Source organism: Gekko japonicus, unplaced genomic scaffold, assembly GCF_001447785.1.
Source record: "Gekko japonicus isolate JY-2015 unplaced genomic scaffold, Gekko_japonicus_V1.1 scaffold204, whole genome shotgun sequence".
Lineage (NCBI taxonomy): Eukaryota > Metazoa > Chordata > Lepidosauria > Squamata > Gekkonidae > Gekko > Gekko japonicus.
Genome location: NW_015159716.1, coordinates 614,720 through 631,572, shown reverse-complemented (window position 1 = coordinate 631,572; position 16,853 = coordinate 614,720). Strand labels below are relative to the sequence as shown.

The following is a 16,853-nucleotide window of genomic DNA, read 5'->3' as shown; positions in this document are numbered from 1 at the left end:
ATGCTCCTTAGAAGGAGAGGTGGCTGACCATCCCCCACAGGGATTCTTCAAGATTAACTGTCACCCACACCCGACCTCAGGCTTCTTTCAAAGTAGTTCCTCTCTACCAAGAGAAAACCAGTCTTCCAGCACCGCAAACTCTTGAGATTTGCTTTGCTTACTCAGGGCCCCTTCTCAGGAACAAAGCTGCCAACCAACAGGATTATTTACAAATGATACACACCTCAGTACCTACCACAAGCTGCTGCTGTCCTGTACATTGCTTGAATGTAAAGGGCCTGGGTGCATTCTGAGAATAGGGCATCCTTTGCATGTATTTTGTGCCCCTGAAACAGAGCCCTAAATCCAAAGTGTGATGTCCCGGGAGGGCCGCGGTGGGAGGGAAAAGTCCTCTGCACACGCTCAGAGCCACCCTTCCTACCTCAGCATGCCACATGTTGAAAGGCTCCGATCTAACCCCCTACAGAAAAGAGATCTGCCACCCACAGCATGCGGATTACGGCTGCAGCACTGGCACAGAGGAGAGCCAAGACCAGTGCGCCAGGCCAGAGGCGGCCGGCGAGGAGCGACCTGGTTCCTAGCACCGCAATCCGGAGCCATTCTCCCCCCACCCCACCCCAGGCCCGGATGGTTCCGCCGGAGCGGCGTGCTACAAAAGGAGCAAACCTGAGCCTGCACAAAAATCGGGTGCTTTCCCCACCCCCACTGGGCCACGCTTCTCTCTCTCTCTCGGTTTGCAATTCGGGGGTTGCTCATCCCTACCTGGCGATCAAGGCAGCCAGAGCTCATGCGGGTCAGCAAAGGCAGCTTGCGGCGGAATCCCCTGTCCGGTGGCGACCCAAAATAGAGGGGGAGGGGGAGAGAAAGAGGACGCCTTTGTGCGGCTATTGCAGCCCCTTCTTTGGCTCGGAGCTTAGTGGTCGAAAGGGGCGAACCCCCCCCCCCCCCCCCCCGCCCGGATCAGCCCCTTCACCCGCCTCCCCAATTCATTGAAGGCTGCTAGAGGATCATTCCCGGACGGAGATCTTTCCCCTTCGCCTGGAGAACAGCCGGTGTCGAGCGCGGGCTTCCCCCTCCACGATGGAAGAAGAAGAAGAGGGGGAGGCGGCGGCAGCTTGCAGCAGCTACCTCTGACCCAGGAAACTCAATCCTAAAGGCTGACCCTACGAACAAAGAAAGAAGCCTCGCAGCAATGCCAGAGCCCTCTACTGGCCGACGGCGACACTCGGCCGGGACTCCAAACAACCGCCGGCCTGAAGCAGCCCGAGTTCTTATTAATAGTACTAGTAGAGAACTGCCAGAAGTACAAGCTGGGTTTCGAAGAGGTAGAGGAACTAGAGATCAAATTGCCAACATCCGCTGGATTATGGAGAAAGCAAGAGAGTACCAGAAAAACATCTACTTCTGCTTCATTGACTATGCTAAAGCCTTTGACTGTGTGGATCACAACAAACTATGGCAGGTCCTTAAAGAGATGGGAGTACCAGACCACCTCACATGTCTCTTGAGAAACCTGTATAAGGGCCAAGAAGCGACAGTTAGAACCGGATATGGAACAACTGATTGGTTTAGCATAGGAAAAGGAGTACGACAAGGATGTATACTGTCACCTTGCTTATTTAATATATATGCAGAGTACATCATGCGAAATGCTGGCCTGGATGAATCACAAGCGGGAATTAAGATTGCTGGGGAAAAGATCAACAACCTCAGATATGCAGATGATGCCACTCTAATGGCTGAAAGTGAAGAGGACCTAAAGAGCCTCTTGCTCAGTATAAAAGAGGAGAGCGCAAAAGTGGGCTCGAAGCTCAACATCAAAAAAACTAAGATCATGGCATCCGGCCCCATCACTCCTTGGCAAATAGAAGGGGAAGTCGTGGAAGTAGAGACAGACTTCACGTTCCTGGGATCCCAGATCACCGCAGACTGTGACAGCAGCCATGAAATTAAAAGATGCCTGCTCCTTGGGAGGAAAGCGATGGCGAACCTAAACAGCATGATCAAAAGTAGAGACATCACCCTGCCAACAAAAGTCTGCATGGTCAAAGCAATGGTATTCCCAGTAGTCATGTATGGCTGCGAGAGTTGGACTATAAGGAAGGCCGAGCGCCGAAGAATAGATTCTTTTGAACTATGGTGCTGGACAAGGCTCTTGAGAGTCCCTTGGACTGCAAGAAGATCAAATCAGTCAATCCTAAAAGAAATCAACCCTGACTGTTCCCTGGAAGGCCAGATAATGAAACTGAAGCTCAAATACTTTGGCCACCAAATGAGAAGGGAGCACTCACTGGAGAAGACCCTGATGCTGGGAAAGATTGAAGGCCAAAGAAGACGGGGACGGCAAAGGAAGAGATGGTTAGACAGTGTCATAGATGCAACGAACATGAAATTGAGCAAACTTCAGAGGACGGCGGAAGACAGGAGGGCCTGGCGTGATCTGGTCCATGGGGTCGCGAAGAGTCGGACTCGACTGTGCGACTGAACAACAAAAGTCAAACTTGTACCCTGCATTGCTTGTGTTGCGGAACTCAAGGCGGTTTATAGGGGACTACCAAGAGGTCTCCCATTCAGGCGCAAACCAACTTCACCCCTGTTATCGTATCCCCTCCAATACACTTCGGGTCCCCACTTTTGGGTGTTGTTCGAAGCCTTGCAAAATTGGCACTTTAGGCAGGCAGACTCTCCCAACGGATTTTAGAAGACCTTTAAGCATGTGCAGAACGGCCCTCCTAAACAAGGTGGCCAGCTGGCTAAACATTAAAGCAAGTCCAGACCACCCTTCTCTTGTCTGTTTAGCAAGAGATCTGTTATGGAGAAATCAGCAGGCAAAAGCGTTCAGGGCACCATACCCAACTAACTGTTGCCAAAACAAAAGCTTGTGGCATTCGAAAAAAACTTAATAGATTTGTTGTGGCATAAGCTTTGGTGAGCAGAGGTCATTTCGGGGGGGAACGCAGGGGAACGCAGTTCCCCCGGGTGAGGTGCAGGGGTGGGGCACATGACGAAGCCCCGCCCCCTGCTTCTGGCCGCCCCACTTCCAGCCCTCATTCAGCCAGGAGGAGGCAGGAGAAGAGGGAGGGTAAGTTGCTTCCTCCCTGCCTCTCCCCACCCCTGCCTGCCTGGGGCCAGGGAGGGCCTTGGCGGGGCTTCCTTGCACTCCCGCTGGCCTTGCAGGTCCACCTCCGGGCCCCTGATGTCAGGGGGTGTGGCATATGCTAATGAGTTATGCTAATGAGTTCCCCTAGCTCTTTTTCTACGAAATGACCCCTGGGCTAGAGCCCCCGGCGCCATTGGCTCTAGGAGATCCAGGTTTGACTCCCCACTGCCATGGAAGCTTGCTGAGTGATCCTGGTCTGACCACACATTCTCAGCCTGACCTCCCTCATAGGGTTGTTGTGAGGATAAAATGGAGAAGAGACCCATCTAAGCCACTTTGGGTCCCCTTGGGGAAGAAACATGGAGCATGAATGAATCATTGAATGCATGAACTGAAACCTCAGTCCCCCAGCTCTTGGGAGGGGCTCTTTACAAAGTTATGGCCGCCGTCACTGTTCTCGGGGGAGATGGGGCGGGGCGAAATGTTCCCTTGCATCCCTGAGCCCCGGGGTGGTGGCCTTGGACTTGTAGGGGCAAATTCCACCTCTCACGTGTGATGTCGGACATCACACGCGAGAGGTCACTCTGGCTCTCCCAGCTCTCGGGAGGGGCTCTTTAAAAAGCTATGGCCGCTGTCACTGTTCTCGGTGGCAGCTGCAACGCCCATGCGGGGGGGAGGGGCGGGGCGAAACGTTCCCTTGTCTCCCTGAGCCCCGGGGTGGTGGCCTTGGACTCGTAGGGGCAAATTCCACCTCTCACGTGTGAGGTATTCGCCGCCTCCCCTCCTGCCTGCTATGGCTGCATAATTGTGAGAGATTTCTTAACATAGTGTTCCTGCCAGGGAAGCTGGGGACCCTGCCCATGAGTCTCCATTTCATCCTCACAACAACCCTGTGGGGTAGGTTAGGTAGAGAGAAGGGGAGATTTGGCCCGGGGTCACTCAGCCAGCAGAGTGAGAATACAAACCTGGGTCTCCCCACATCAATCTGCAACTCTGACCACTGTGCAGTGCTGCCTCTACTGATCTGTAATGTTCCAGAGGTGTTGTAATGTAATACTCAGTTTCTCAAACGAGTGTATGACTGTCTGTTGGTCCACTTAGGAGTCTTGATCCTGGTTGTGTGGTGGGCTAGTTGTGGAGTGATAGGGTCTCTCCAAATGATTGCCAGAAGTGAGATGTGTCCTGGTCTTGTGTCTTACAGATAATCTTACAAATAGTCCTTTGCATTTATATCATGCTTTCAACTTTAAAAGGATCATAATGCTGATTGTGTGAACTTAGGCAAATCACGAGAGGTAGAGCAGGAAGGGTTGCATCAGTGCTTAGTTCTTGTGGCCCTTTCTTAGACGCCCAAGGAAATGCTGATCGCCACTTTGGGACCAGGAAGCAATTTTTCTCTAGGCCAGTTTGGCCCCAGTATCCTGGAGGGTTTTTTAAATCATATTCTGGGCATGGAACAGGGGTCACTGGGGTGTGTGGGGGGTATTGGTGAATTTCCTGCATTGTGCAGGGGGTTGGACTAGATGACCCTGGAGGTCCCTTCCCACTCTATGAGTCTATGATTCTATAATTCACCCAGGCTGGCTGTGGGCAGGCCAGCACCTCTGTCAGGCAGAAGCACCTGAGATCCTCCCCCTCCCCTTTTCCTTCGCCCAACTTGGAGGCGAAGGGAAGGGAGAGGGGGGAAAGAATAGATCCCAGGTGCTTCTGCCTGTCAGAGGGGCTGGTGCATACTTCCGGTGATGTCAGGGGGTGCGGCATATGCTAATAAGTTATGCTAATGAGGTCCTGCAGCTCTTTTTCTACGAAATGACCCCTGACCTTTAGGTACCAACATTGCGTAACTTCTTAGTGTTGCAGCTGCTCAAACCACTCAGGTGTAGCTAATTTTAGTTTTATGTTTAGTTTTCCCACTTTTGGGGGGGGGGCAGGAGGGCCTGGCGTGATGTGGTCCTGGTCCATGGGGTTGTGAAGAGTCGGACTCGACTGTGCGACTGAACAACAAATCATATTTGTCACTGTAAAGGTTGTACTAATTCTCATAGCCGCTGAGATGTTAACATCCTGTTTGAAGAGATGGATGAGGGTTTGATAAGATCAGTTTAACCTTTGTGCATACTTTACAGATTTGGCCTGTGGAAAGTTACTGAGGTTGGGCCTCAAGCACAGAACCAAAAGCTCATGAACTATACTGGTTACAAACAACAAGACAACTAGCAGTCTGCATGGGAGAGCTGACACATAAGGATACCCACTGGCATCCTCATTATGATGTGTTTTATTTCTCTCTTCTACCTTCCAGTTTTCACCACAGCATCATGATGCAGGAGGCCTGTGAGGAGTAGGGTTGCCATCAGGCCTGGAGGAAAAGGTCCTGTCCCTTCCACAGAGGCTTAATGTGTGGCAACAGGCACGGAGGTAGAGAACGTCATCTGGTAAATAATAGCTATTAAAGAGGCAGGACATTTATTTCTCCGGGCAGTTGGCAACCTGAATTGAGCAGCTTGAGGCTGCAGTTTTGAGGAGGAGCAACACTTGGAGAGGTGTGTTAGTTTCCCCACATTTTCACGCTGGACATCTTTTAATGCAGAATTACCTCATCTCAATGGTTTGGATTGACTTCGTCCTTCCCAGGGCTCCGTCCTCATGAGGAGAAAATTATTTGGGGTGTGTGTGTTCAATTTCGATCGGAAAAATAGCAGCAGAGAGGGAAGAGTTAAGCAGGTTCTCCCTTCCCACAAGAGGCTCCTTTTGGTTAAAACAAATAAGCCACTGTCTGCGTGGGATTTCATCACCCTGGATACATTGGTGTCTTTCTGCAAACTTCATTGCCTTACTGCTCATTCCTGACTTCAGATAAGTTATGTCTAAGTTCAGTTTCTCTCTCTCTCTCTGCTACCATCTCTGATCCCCATTTCTTCCTTTCAGTCTGTCTTCCATCTCTCTTTCTGCTCTGCTTCCCTCCCCCCTTATTCTTCCTTGAGTTTGGCAGCCACAGACCATGGGGCTTCCATTCCCCCAGAGATCCCCAGGCGAGGGGATCTGCCATGAAACATGGATCTGCCTGCCAGGCAGGTGGGTTGTGATTTAAAGGGCCAGACAGATGGGTAAAGAGTCCTGAACGCTGCTTCCAGGCTGGGCTTTTCCACCCTGCATCTTTACCCAGCTTGTGGCACTTCTATTTGGGCCTCAGGAAGAAAAACTCCTGGAGGGATAGACAGTGTGGAGGAGTAACAATCTTCCCAAACCCCCACCCAGTGTGCCCCTGTGGCCCTTTAAATCTCACCTTCCCCACTGTTCAGTGTAGTGGATTCAATAGCTGTCGTTGAATACCTAAACATGTATGCGAATCACGTCATAGAAACGCAATGTTAAGCTTCGTCCTGGGCTAGGATCCTCATGCACCCAATCGCATGGCTAGCCCAGGAAGAACCGACCAATCACACATCAGCAAGCTCCCCGAGCGGGAACATCGATGATTGGTCATTATGAAGACAATCTCATTGGTTGATAATGTACAGTAAGGGCGTGGCTATATTAGCTGGGAGAGTTTAAAAAGGGAACAACTTTAATGCAAAAGCTGTTCTGGTTATCTGATGTTGATCCATGTTGGAGTTGTGTTCGAACCTGGAGATTAGGGGCGGTGCCTGGAGAGGGTGAAGTTTTATTGGGGGAGGGGATGTGATGCTATAGTGTCCACCTCCTCCAAAGCTTCCATTTACTACAGGGGTAACGGATGGACCTCTGTAGCCTGGAGAGCGGTTGTAATTCCAGGAGAACTGCAGGCCTCACATGGAGGTCGGTAACTCTTATCAATGGCGTGTAAATGGGAGGCAGCTCTGAAGTCTGAAGATGTGGAACTGCTGCTCTCGCAGAAAGTTTGGTCTGAAGCAATCTTGATTCACACGTGCAGAAGGTTGAGATGGCCAAAGTGGCTGCACCACTTCCAACTGCAGGTGGACGGTCAGGTTGCCAGCTCTGGGTTGGGAAATACCTGGAGATTTTTGGGGTAGAGACGAGGGTTGCCAGGTCTGGATTGGAAAATACCTGGAGACTTTGGGGGGTGGATCCAGGAGAGGGTGGGGGTTTGGGGAGGGGAGGGGCCTCGGCAGGGTACAATGCCATAGAGTCCCCCCTTCAAAGCAGCCATTTCCTCCAGGGGATCTCATCTCTGTCAGCTGGAGATCAGTTGCAAAAGTGGGAGATCCCCAGGCCCCACCTGGGGGCTGGCAACTCTAGCAGAGACTGAAGTGGGCAGATCTTTGGAAGGTGAGGGACATCACTTCATTTTCTCCAGGTGAGCTGATCTCTGTCGCCTAGAGATCCCTTGTAATCCCAGGAATTCTCCAGCCACCACTTGGAGGTTGGCAACCCTAGAAGGTCCTGTTTTAGACTGTTCTCCTGTACTGAAAACACATCCACCCTACAGAGAGAGAGAGAGAGAGAGAGAAACAGGGCAGCAAGTAAAGCAAAGTAAATTTGCTCTCCCAGGTCCTCCAAATTCGGGAGAATAGGAAGTCAATCCCCCGTCTCCACTGCTGAGGGGGTTGGGTTGGTCACAGATGTTCCCACAAAAAGCTGGGGGAAAGCCACCAAGAAAAGGTTTATGGAATTTCCCCAGATATAAAAAGGGTCTGCAGTGGGTCCCGTACCCAGACCAGATCTGTACTGGTTGAAGACTGTAATAATAGACTGACTGACCTGATCTAAGATTAAACAAATATAGTGACATCCCTTTCCACTCAAGAAAGCCTTCATATTTTCTAATCTTGTATGGCAGGCTGCTCTTTAAAGGGCACAAGAATTAGTCCTGGGGGGAAAGTGGCAACACCATGTGTAGCAGACCCAGTGTGTATCATAGTTAAAAGCATCAAAATGGAGAAACCCAAGTTCAGATCCTTCACTCAGTCATAGGTGGGCGACCTTGGGCCACTTATACCCTATTTGCTTATTCCCTCTCACAGTGTTGTTGATAAAAGGGGGATAGAATTAGAATATGTAACATAAAGAAGAGTTTTGTTGCCCTGACCTGGACAGCCCAGGTAAGCCTGATTTCATCAGATCTCAGAAGCTAAGCAGGGCTGACCCTGGTGAGTATTTGGATGGGAGACCTCCAAAGAATACCAGGCAGACGCAGGCTATCAAGCCACTCCATGCCACAGTAGGGAGTTGCCAGAGGCTGCCGTGACTTCCAGGCATAGGCACACACAAAATACAAACAAACAAGAGTCTTGTTTTATCCCAGCATAAACATTCATGGACTGCAGCCCACTAAATTGCATTCATAATTGGGCTGTAGTCTACAAAAACCCATGCTGGGCTATACAGTTTATTTAAGGTGCCACAAAACTCCTGTTATGTAGTTTTGTCCTCTCGTTTGATGCACCACGAACAACCAGAGAGGGCTGAGGTGGTGTGAGAAAGGAAAGGGGTTTAGAAATTTTCAAAAGGTTTGAAGAGAAGGAAACTTTTTATCCCTCATACTACTTCAGGTCACCCGCTAAAGCTGATTGGCAGTGGCCTCTGAAGAAAATGAAATTCTTCACATAATTGACTTAGGGAATTTGCATCCCAAAGTGTGGAGGTAGCTGTGTAGTTTCTAAATAAGTTTAGACAAATTCATATCACTGCTGCTAAGCCACATGGATGGAATGAGGCCTCCGTGTACAAAAGCAGTAAACTGTACTTCCAAATACCAGATTCAAGGGAGAAATAACACGAGGGAACATCATCTTTGCATTTTTAGAGGCGTCTGGCTGGCCACTGCTGGGATAGGAAAACTCAGTTAGGTGGACTGAGAATATTTATCTTTCCCTGGGAAGCAGAACTTTTCCCTCTGCCTCAGAAAGCATATTTATCTTTTGATTCATCTACAGTCAGCAAAACTAACCTTCCAAGACAAACTCTTCCATACATCTGCTGCAATCCAAGATAAACTCTGGAAGGCAAGGTTGTTAAAGAATCTATGGGCACCCTGCCATCTGACCTACAGACAAATTCTTTTTTAAACTCCATCTTCAATCTGTCAAGGCCTTGGGCAGGGTTCAAGCCAAGGTACGACTGGTGATAAATGTGCATGTTTGAATGGGCCACTGGAGATCCGGCACAGCAGACAAATCCCCCATGTCACCTCAAAAACATTGTTTTTCACTAGTAAGGGTGCACATCTGGCTTGATTAATGCACATAGGATAACTGCAGGTGACTGTGGGAAGTATATTGAAATGAGCTCTGCTTGAGGTCATCTGAGATTGTATCAATTTACAGGCTGTGGTGGACAAGTGCTAATCAGGGCCAGCTCTACCAAGAGGCCAAGTGGGGTGGTGGACTTGTGGGGAGGCACTGACCTCCCATCCCGCCCATTGCCAGCACGACTCCCACCACACTTTCCCTGCCACCTCTGCTCAGAAACCAGAGCAGCTAATTCTGCTTGCCTCCTTCCCCCATCCAGGCCTCTTTTAAACAGAATCACAAACCAAGCATGCCTGGTAGAACTTTCCTAATCTGATATCTTTGGCTATCATTTCAATTGCGTAAGCACCCGTTATAAATCAATCCTAGAGTCAAACTCCTGCAAGGTAAAATATTGGGAGAATTCGTTTAAGCCCTACAGGGGGAGCCAGGAAGGAAGGAGGGTACGCTGCTCTAGGTCCAACTAAGTGAAGCAGCAGTGTGTGTGGGGGGGTGTTTGAGGCACATGCAGGTGTGGGAGTGGCATCAGGCAATGAAATATGTTGAACCAGTACTGGTGCAAACCATCACTAGATGACTGACAGTACAATTACACCCTTCTAAGCAGGGACAGTCCCTGACCATATAGGCACAATTGGTGGTTGTCTAAGACATTGGGCTTTAAGGGGTGCCAAATAATACCAAAGTGAAGTTCTTTTATGTGCCTGTATCGTGTGCATATATATGTATACTGTTATCATCTGAAATTGCAGCTGTTCATACTGCTGACTAGAAACACTGTGTGTGTACAACTCGAGACGGTTAAACCTGTCAGCTACTGGCCAGTTTGGTGGTGGAAACTTGCGGCCAACTTATGGCAACTCCCCTTGGGGTTTTCAGGGCATGAGGTGTTCAGAGGTGGTTTTCCATTGCCTGTTTCTGCTTAGCGACCCCAGACTTTGTTGGTGGTCTCCCATCCAAATACTAACCAGGGCCAACCCTGCTTAGCATCTGAGATCAGACAAGATCAGACTAGCCGGGCTATCCAATTCAGGGCATGTGGCCGTTTACCTATACAGTAAAAATATGTCGGGATGAATGCAAACTTCTTTTTTTTTTTTACAAAATCCATTTTAAAAATCTCTTGTTCTTTTTACGCTGTTCATGTCGAATGCCAAGTAAATAAAGATAGAAGTTCAATCTAGACGTCTCATCTTTTTTTCCTGTACTGAATGCGGGGATGGCACCAAAGTCATACCCCAGCTAAGGCAACAAAAGCCTTTGGGCCGGACTTGCTTTTAAGTCCACAGACCTCAACAGGCTTAGAAGGACATATAACTCTGCTTAGGACAGTACTGGTAATGTATCATCTGATGAACATCCCTGCGTGAAACAGACCTGAACCAAGCTAGGTGACTGCATACCATAATCAGGGTAGATAAGAGGCAAAGTGCTTCAGAGTGCCTGGTAGTAAATCTTATTTTTATTCCATTCTAAAGACTTGATTCAGCTGGGAAGGGATTAGAAGTCATGGCGGTGAGTTCCATAGAACGTCTTATGACTTTTGTAAAAGTAATTCTCTCTTCACTTTAGCACCTAGTAGGAACTTCTCAGTACTGAGTGACCTATCCGAAAGTGATACTAGGATCCATACAAGTACTTTGCAAAGTTTTAAACCAATCCAAGGGGAAAAAACATTAAAAAGCTGCTAGAAGTCACAGACAGTCATGGACACATTCTAATGCCACTATATAAATACGTCGTTGGTCTCACTCAGAAGTATGATACTGAGTTCTGATCAAGGACGAAGATCTAAGTACATATTATATTTCTATTCAAGGTAGTGTGTTAAAAGTCCTAAACTTTGGTCTCTCAGAGATCTGCACCAAACTGAAAAAGAAGAAAAGTGGGCAGATGTGAATAAGGTGCAGTTCAACAAGGATAAGTACAGAGTTCTACATCTTGAGTAACAAAAATGAGAAGCATGCACACTGGATGGAGGGACACACTTCTGTGTAGCAGTGTGTGTGAACAAGATATTGGAGTACGAGTGAGCCGTAAGCTAAATGTGAGCCATCAGTGTGATGCAGCTACAAAAAAGGCAAATGTGGTCTTGGGGTGTACCAAGAGAAGCATAACATTCGTGTCACAAGGTGCCATAGTCCTGCTGTACATGGCATTGGTCAGGCTGCAACTGGAGTACTGTGTGCAGTTCTGGAGGCCTCACTTCAAAAAGGATGTGGACAGAATGGAGCGAGTGCAGAGGACAGCAATGAAGATAATTGGGGGCCTGGAGACCAAGCCCTACAAGGGAAGGCTGAGGGACTTGGGAATGCTCAATTTGGAGGAGGTTAGAGGAGGACAATGCTCCCTCTAAGCTGTGGAGTCTTGTGAGCAAAACCCCTACTTTGTGAGCTACTGGCATTAAAGTTGTGAGCGAGTGATTTGGCTACTGCATAAATTTGTTTGCTCTGGAGTAAAGACAAAAATCTGTGAGCCAGAGGCTAAAAAACTGTGAGCTAGCTCACACTAACTCAGCTTAGAGGGAACACTGGACATGACAGCTCTCTTGAAGTATTTGAAGGGCTGTCACTTAGAGGAGGGCAGGGATCTGTTCCTGTTGGCAGCAGAGGATAGGACTCGACTCACAATAATGGGTTTAAATTACAGGCAGAAAGGTACAGACTGGATGTCGGGGGGGGGGAATTACTGTAATTCAGCAGTGAAATCAGATGCCTGGAGAGGTGGTGAGCTCCTCTCACTGGCAGTCTTCAGGCAGCAGCTGGACGAACACTTGTCAGGGATGCTCTAGGCTGATCCTGCATTGAGCAGGAGGTTGGACTATATGGCCCCTTCCAACTTTATGATTTTATGATTCTTTAAAAACAATGCCCTGGATGTATGATGTTTTTGCATTTCTATCCCCCTCCTTCCCCTAAACATAGAGATGAAAACATTTTTCAAAAAAATTCTCTAGCTGAAATCTTTTTGATTACTATTCTTGATCATTGAAGATAAGGAAACAGGAGAGCAAGCATGTTCCATAACCAAAAGCTGGAAGGTCCCAGGTATTCCTGTGGTGGCCAAATGTTGCATTACGGTCATTTTAAAAAATCATGTTTGTATGTGTGTTGTGGGGGGGGGGGTCTTTGTTCTTACTTTCCTGTCAACTAGCCTAAAATGTCATTATACAACAGTAGCTTAGATTGTAAATACGAACACAAAACTCTGAAGATGAACCAAAAGGACAAATGAAGATTTTCAAAAATATATACAATGGCCCCTTCTTACAGAATTTTCTGCATTTGGATACAAACCAGAGTATAAAATTCAAGAAACTTTTACCGGTCATCTTTGAAGGGAATACATGGGGATTCTCCACAATGTTTTCTTTTAAAGAACGCATCCGTGGACCCAAATTGGACCCTACTCATTCATTTTAAAGAGGAACATACCCTAGAATATATACTATCAAGTTTACACAGCCTAGATTCCACATCAAGTGAAACATCAACCAAAATTATTTCCCTGTGCCACCTAGCAGCCCCTGGAGCTTATACAGCTAACATCATATATTCATGTAAACACTTCCAGACTTGATGACAACATGTGTATCTTTGCATTCAGGTATTCACATCCAAGTACACAACCACCATGATGCTACCCTGCACTGAAACCGTTGTCTTAAGCCCACGTTTGCATGTGACAATATAAACTGAGAACTGAGATCCAATTAATAGCTGATTGTCCTCAAAGTAACACAGATAGCCTGACGGAAGAAACTGGGGGGAAAGTGCAACAGAACTTGAATCTATGGGGCCAGTATCCTCCCCTTGCCATTTTAATGTGCCTCATGCAAATTCCATGCAAATTTAATATGCAAAGAGACAGGCCGAGGTCCTCCAGCTTAGATTCCCAGTGTGTCCCTTACAACTGAACACTCAGCTCAGCCATGCTTTTAAACAGGAAAGGGCAAAATAATGGAGGTACAGTAAGCGCTTATGACGACGAATGGGACATAGCAGGGTAAAGGGGACACTGCTGTTTCACCCTTCTGACACAAGAACTCAGCTGTGTTCGCTTTACAACACAGATTGAAACAGGAAATCTTATTTTGCCTTTAATCGAAATCCATAACTATATGGTGGAATATTTTGTAGAGGACAAAGGGTCAATTTCATCTTTGATACACCAGGAATGACAAAGAGATGCCTTATGCAGAGAGTAAACACCAAGTGTAAAATGTCCTGACATAACCTATAATATTCTCCAAGGGACAGGAAAATCTATACTTGGATCTTTGGGGAGGTTTCAGAGTTCCATTTCAGTCTTCACTGGAAAACAGGATCAGCTGGAGTTGGTGGGGGTCCAAGTTTCTGGTGCCCCTCCCTCTCTCTGCTACGAAAGGACACTGAAAAAAAAGAGATGGCTCCCACACGGTCTGAACATGCTCATTCAAAACTCTTTCGCTTATGGAGGAAATGTTTACGCAGTGGAAGAACCACAGTATGTATGCAGCTCTATAAACAGATCTCTTTTTTTAAAATAGCAGGAAGCATTTGAGGTTAGCAAAAAGCGGCGGGGTGTTCAACCAGTTCCCCATGAAAGAAAGAAGCTTATTTTTAAAGTCAAGATGCTAATCCACTGCCAGAACAACCTCTGAGAGAAAACAGTAGGATCTCTGCATAGGGACCAAAGGCTGATAGACACATGTAGCAAAATCCTGCTGCAGATCCTTTCTTGGCATAAACCATTTCAGACTTCAGGTGGTGGATTACATTTATGAATAACTCTTCCACGTTACAAAAAAAATATTCCTCTCTGTATGTTGAGAACTAGTACATCAGGGGAAAGGTTTCAGCTTGGTCAGTGAAGGGGGTATTAAAATATATGCTCCCCCCCCCCCACATACATAGCAGAGTCTCAAGTGGTACAGTCCAGGAATATTTTTACCTTGCCACCTTTTCGAAATGAGGGCTCCATCTCAACAATTATCACTGATCTGAGATTTAGTGGCCTGGCAATCTGACCATGACCCCATCCTAGCCTCAACCTTTAGTGGCTAGTCTCGGAAGCAATTTGGATGCTTTGGAAAACAGACACTCACTAGCAGCCTCTCTCCTCCCCCCCCCCCCCCCCCCCCCCCCCCGGTATCTGGCTAGATCAGCGGGGCAGGGAACGCTAACAAAGGGTATTCTCCCTTGTGGATCTTCTCGTGTCTCTTGTGGTGGGAGCTGTGGCTGAAGCTCTTGCCACAAAACCTGCAGGCGTAGGGCTTCTCCCCAGTATGGATGCGCTGATGCTGAACTAAGGTGGATTTGTCGGTGAACCTCTTCCCGCAGTCCGAGCACACGTACGGCTTCTCCCCCGTGTGGATTCGCTGGTGCCTGAACAGGTTGGAGCTGACGCTGAAGCTCTTCTCGCAGACGCTGCACTGATAGGGCTTCTCGCCCGTGTGGATGCGCATGTGCTTGATGAGATCCGCGTTCTGGCTGAAGCTCTGCCAGCACTCCGTGCAGGTATTCAGCACCTCCACTTTCCGCCTGGGTTTTGGTTTCGCACCGGCTGCGGCACAGGCACCATCCGCCTGGGCGCCCTTCTTCAGCTTCTTCCCCAGCGGATGCCGCAGGTGGTGCTTTTTGTGGGAGCTGCGGCTGAAGCACTTGCCGCAGTCGATGCACTTGTAAGGCTTCTCGCCTGTGTGGATCCGCTGGTGCTGGGTGAGGTTGGACTTATCGTTGAACCTTTTTCCACACTCGGGGCATTTGTAAGGTTTCTCCCCCGTGTGGATTCGCTGGTGCCTGTTCAGGCTGGAGCTGACCCCGAAGCTTTTCCCACAGTCTGGGCATTTGTAGGGCTTTTCATCGGAGTGTGTTCGCCGGTGGTTGACCAGGCTGGAGCTCTGGCTGAAGGTCTTCCCGCACTCGATGCAAATGTTGGGCTTCTCTTCTGTCTGGGTGCCTTGATGCACCACAAAGTCTTTGCGTTTCCTGATGCCTCGGATGGCTTTCATGGGACGGACCCGGGGCATCTCCTCTTCCCCTCCTTTAGCTTGGAGGCGCCTGTCACGGGGCTGGCTGTGCTTAGTACTGGTGGTTAACATCTTCCGGAACATTCAGAAAGAAGGGCTCTGCGACCCGTCCTCCATGGCACCATAGTCGTCTTCTGCCACAACACTGTCACCTGGGGAAGCACAATTTTCAAATATCCGTTACTGTGAGAGCCACTTCATTTTAATATGTATCTATCATCCATGGCTTCAAAACTCTAGAAGCGTAAGCCTGTGTATGTTCGCTGAGAACAGAGGCCATCTTCGTAGGTGGCCCGCGAGTCACTACACTGAGATGGAGTCCAGTCCTGTCTATCATATGGGCTTTTCCTATCACCCTCTTTCTCAGCAATGATCAGGAGGGTAGAGGGCCAATGCTACTGACATCGGTCATTCAAGTACTACCTGCCCCAGTGGCATGGGGTTGCCTCTGGGACAGAACCTTCAGGGCCCCTCCTGAATCCCATGAAGACAAACTAAATGAAAGCTGATTAAGGGCAGGGCTATTTTTGGGCAGGAACGCACAGGAACGGAGTTCCGGCTGGCGCCCAAGCTGGCCACACCCAGCAGGAACTCATTAGCATAATAGGCCACACCCAACAGCAGAAACTCATTAGGATTGGTTACATTAGGGGTGTGTGGCCTAACATGCAAAGTTGTTCCTGCTACAAAAAAAGGCCCTGGGTTTTGACAACACACAAGGTAAACAGAATAACAAGCAAAAGGTGGGTGTGGCTGGATGACCACACTTCTGGTAACATGGGGGTGCAGCCTAATGTGCTAATGAGCTATGCTGTCAGGGGTGTGGCCTAATATGCTAATGAGTTTCTGCTGTTGAGTGTGGCCTATTATGCTAATGAGTTTCTGCTGGGCTTTTTCTACAAAAAGAGCCTTGATTAAGGAGGTACAGTTTTGCAGCCCGAGGGAGTGTAGCCAAGGTCAACTCAATGGTGGCGGAAGGGGCCATCTAGTCGCAGCTGACTTATGGCAACCCCATAGGGTTTTCAAGGCAAGAGACAAGCAGAGGTGGCCTGCCATTGCCTTGCCTCTGCGTAGCAACCCTGGACTTCTTGGTGGTCTCCCACCAAAGTACGAATCAGGGCTGACCCTGCGTAGCTTCCAAGAAGAGATCAGGAAAGCCTGGGCCAGCCAGGTCATGGCCAACTCAATGAGTTCGCCTCCGAGGGTCACATACATGGTAACACTTTTCTTCCAGATTAATAATTATAATCATCGTATGGCATTGTGTGCAGAATAGCCAGGAGATCCTAAGATTTTCTGGCAGCCAGAGGTTCTAGCTCTTTTAGTGTGAATACACCACTAGGTGGTGAGCTAGACTTGCTTTTAAGGCAAGAGATGCTTCAGAGGTGGTTTTTGCCATTGCCTGCCTCTGCGTCATGACCCTGGTATTCCTTGGAGGTCCAATGTTCCCTCTAAGCTCTGGAGTCTTGTGAGCAAAATTTCTACTTTGTGAGCTACAGGCATTAAAGTTGTGAGCGAGCGATTTGGCTACTGCATACATTAGTTTGCTCTG

At 48.5% G+C, this 16,853-nt stretch overlaps 1 protein-coding gene across 1 annotated transcript in view; it reads right to left on the bottom strand.

Annotated features, from left to right (window-relative positions):
• Positions 1–16,853, bottom strand: part of LOC107112121 (zinc finger protein 721-like) — a 51,062-nt gene that overhangs the window by 30,533 nt on the left and 3,676 nt on the right. The window contains exons 2-4 of the mRNA XM_015413232.1: positions 14,934–15,453; positions 14,444–14,699; positions 224–460 (exon numbers count right to left, since the gene is read on the bottom strand). Of these exons, the coding sequence (XP_015268718.1) occupies positions 224–460; positions 14,444–14,699; positions 14,934–15,385 (945 nt within the window). The 5' untranslated portion in view covers positions 15,386–15,453. The remainder of the gene's footprint in view (positions 1–223; positions 461–14,443; positions 14,700–14,933; positions 15,454–16,853) is intronic.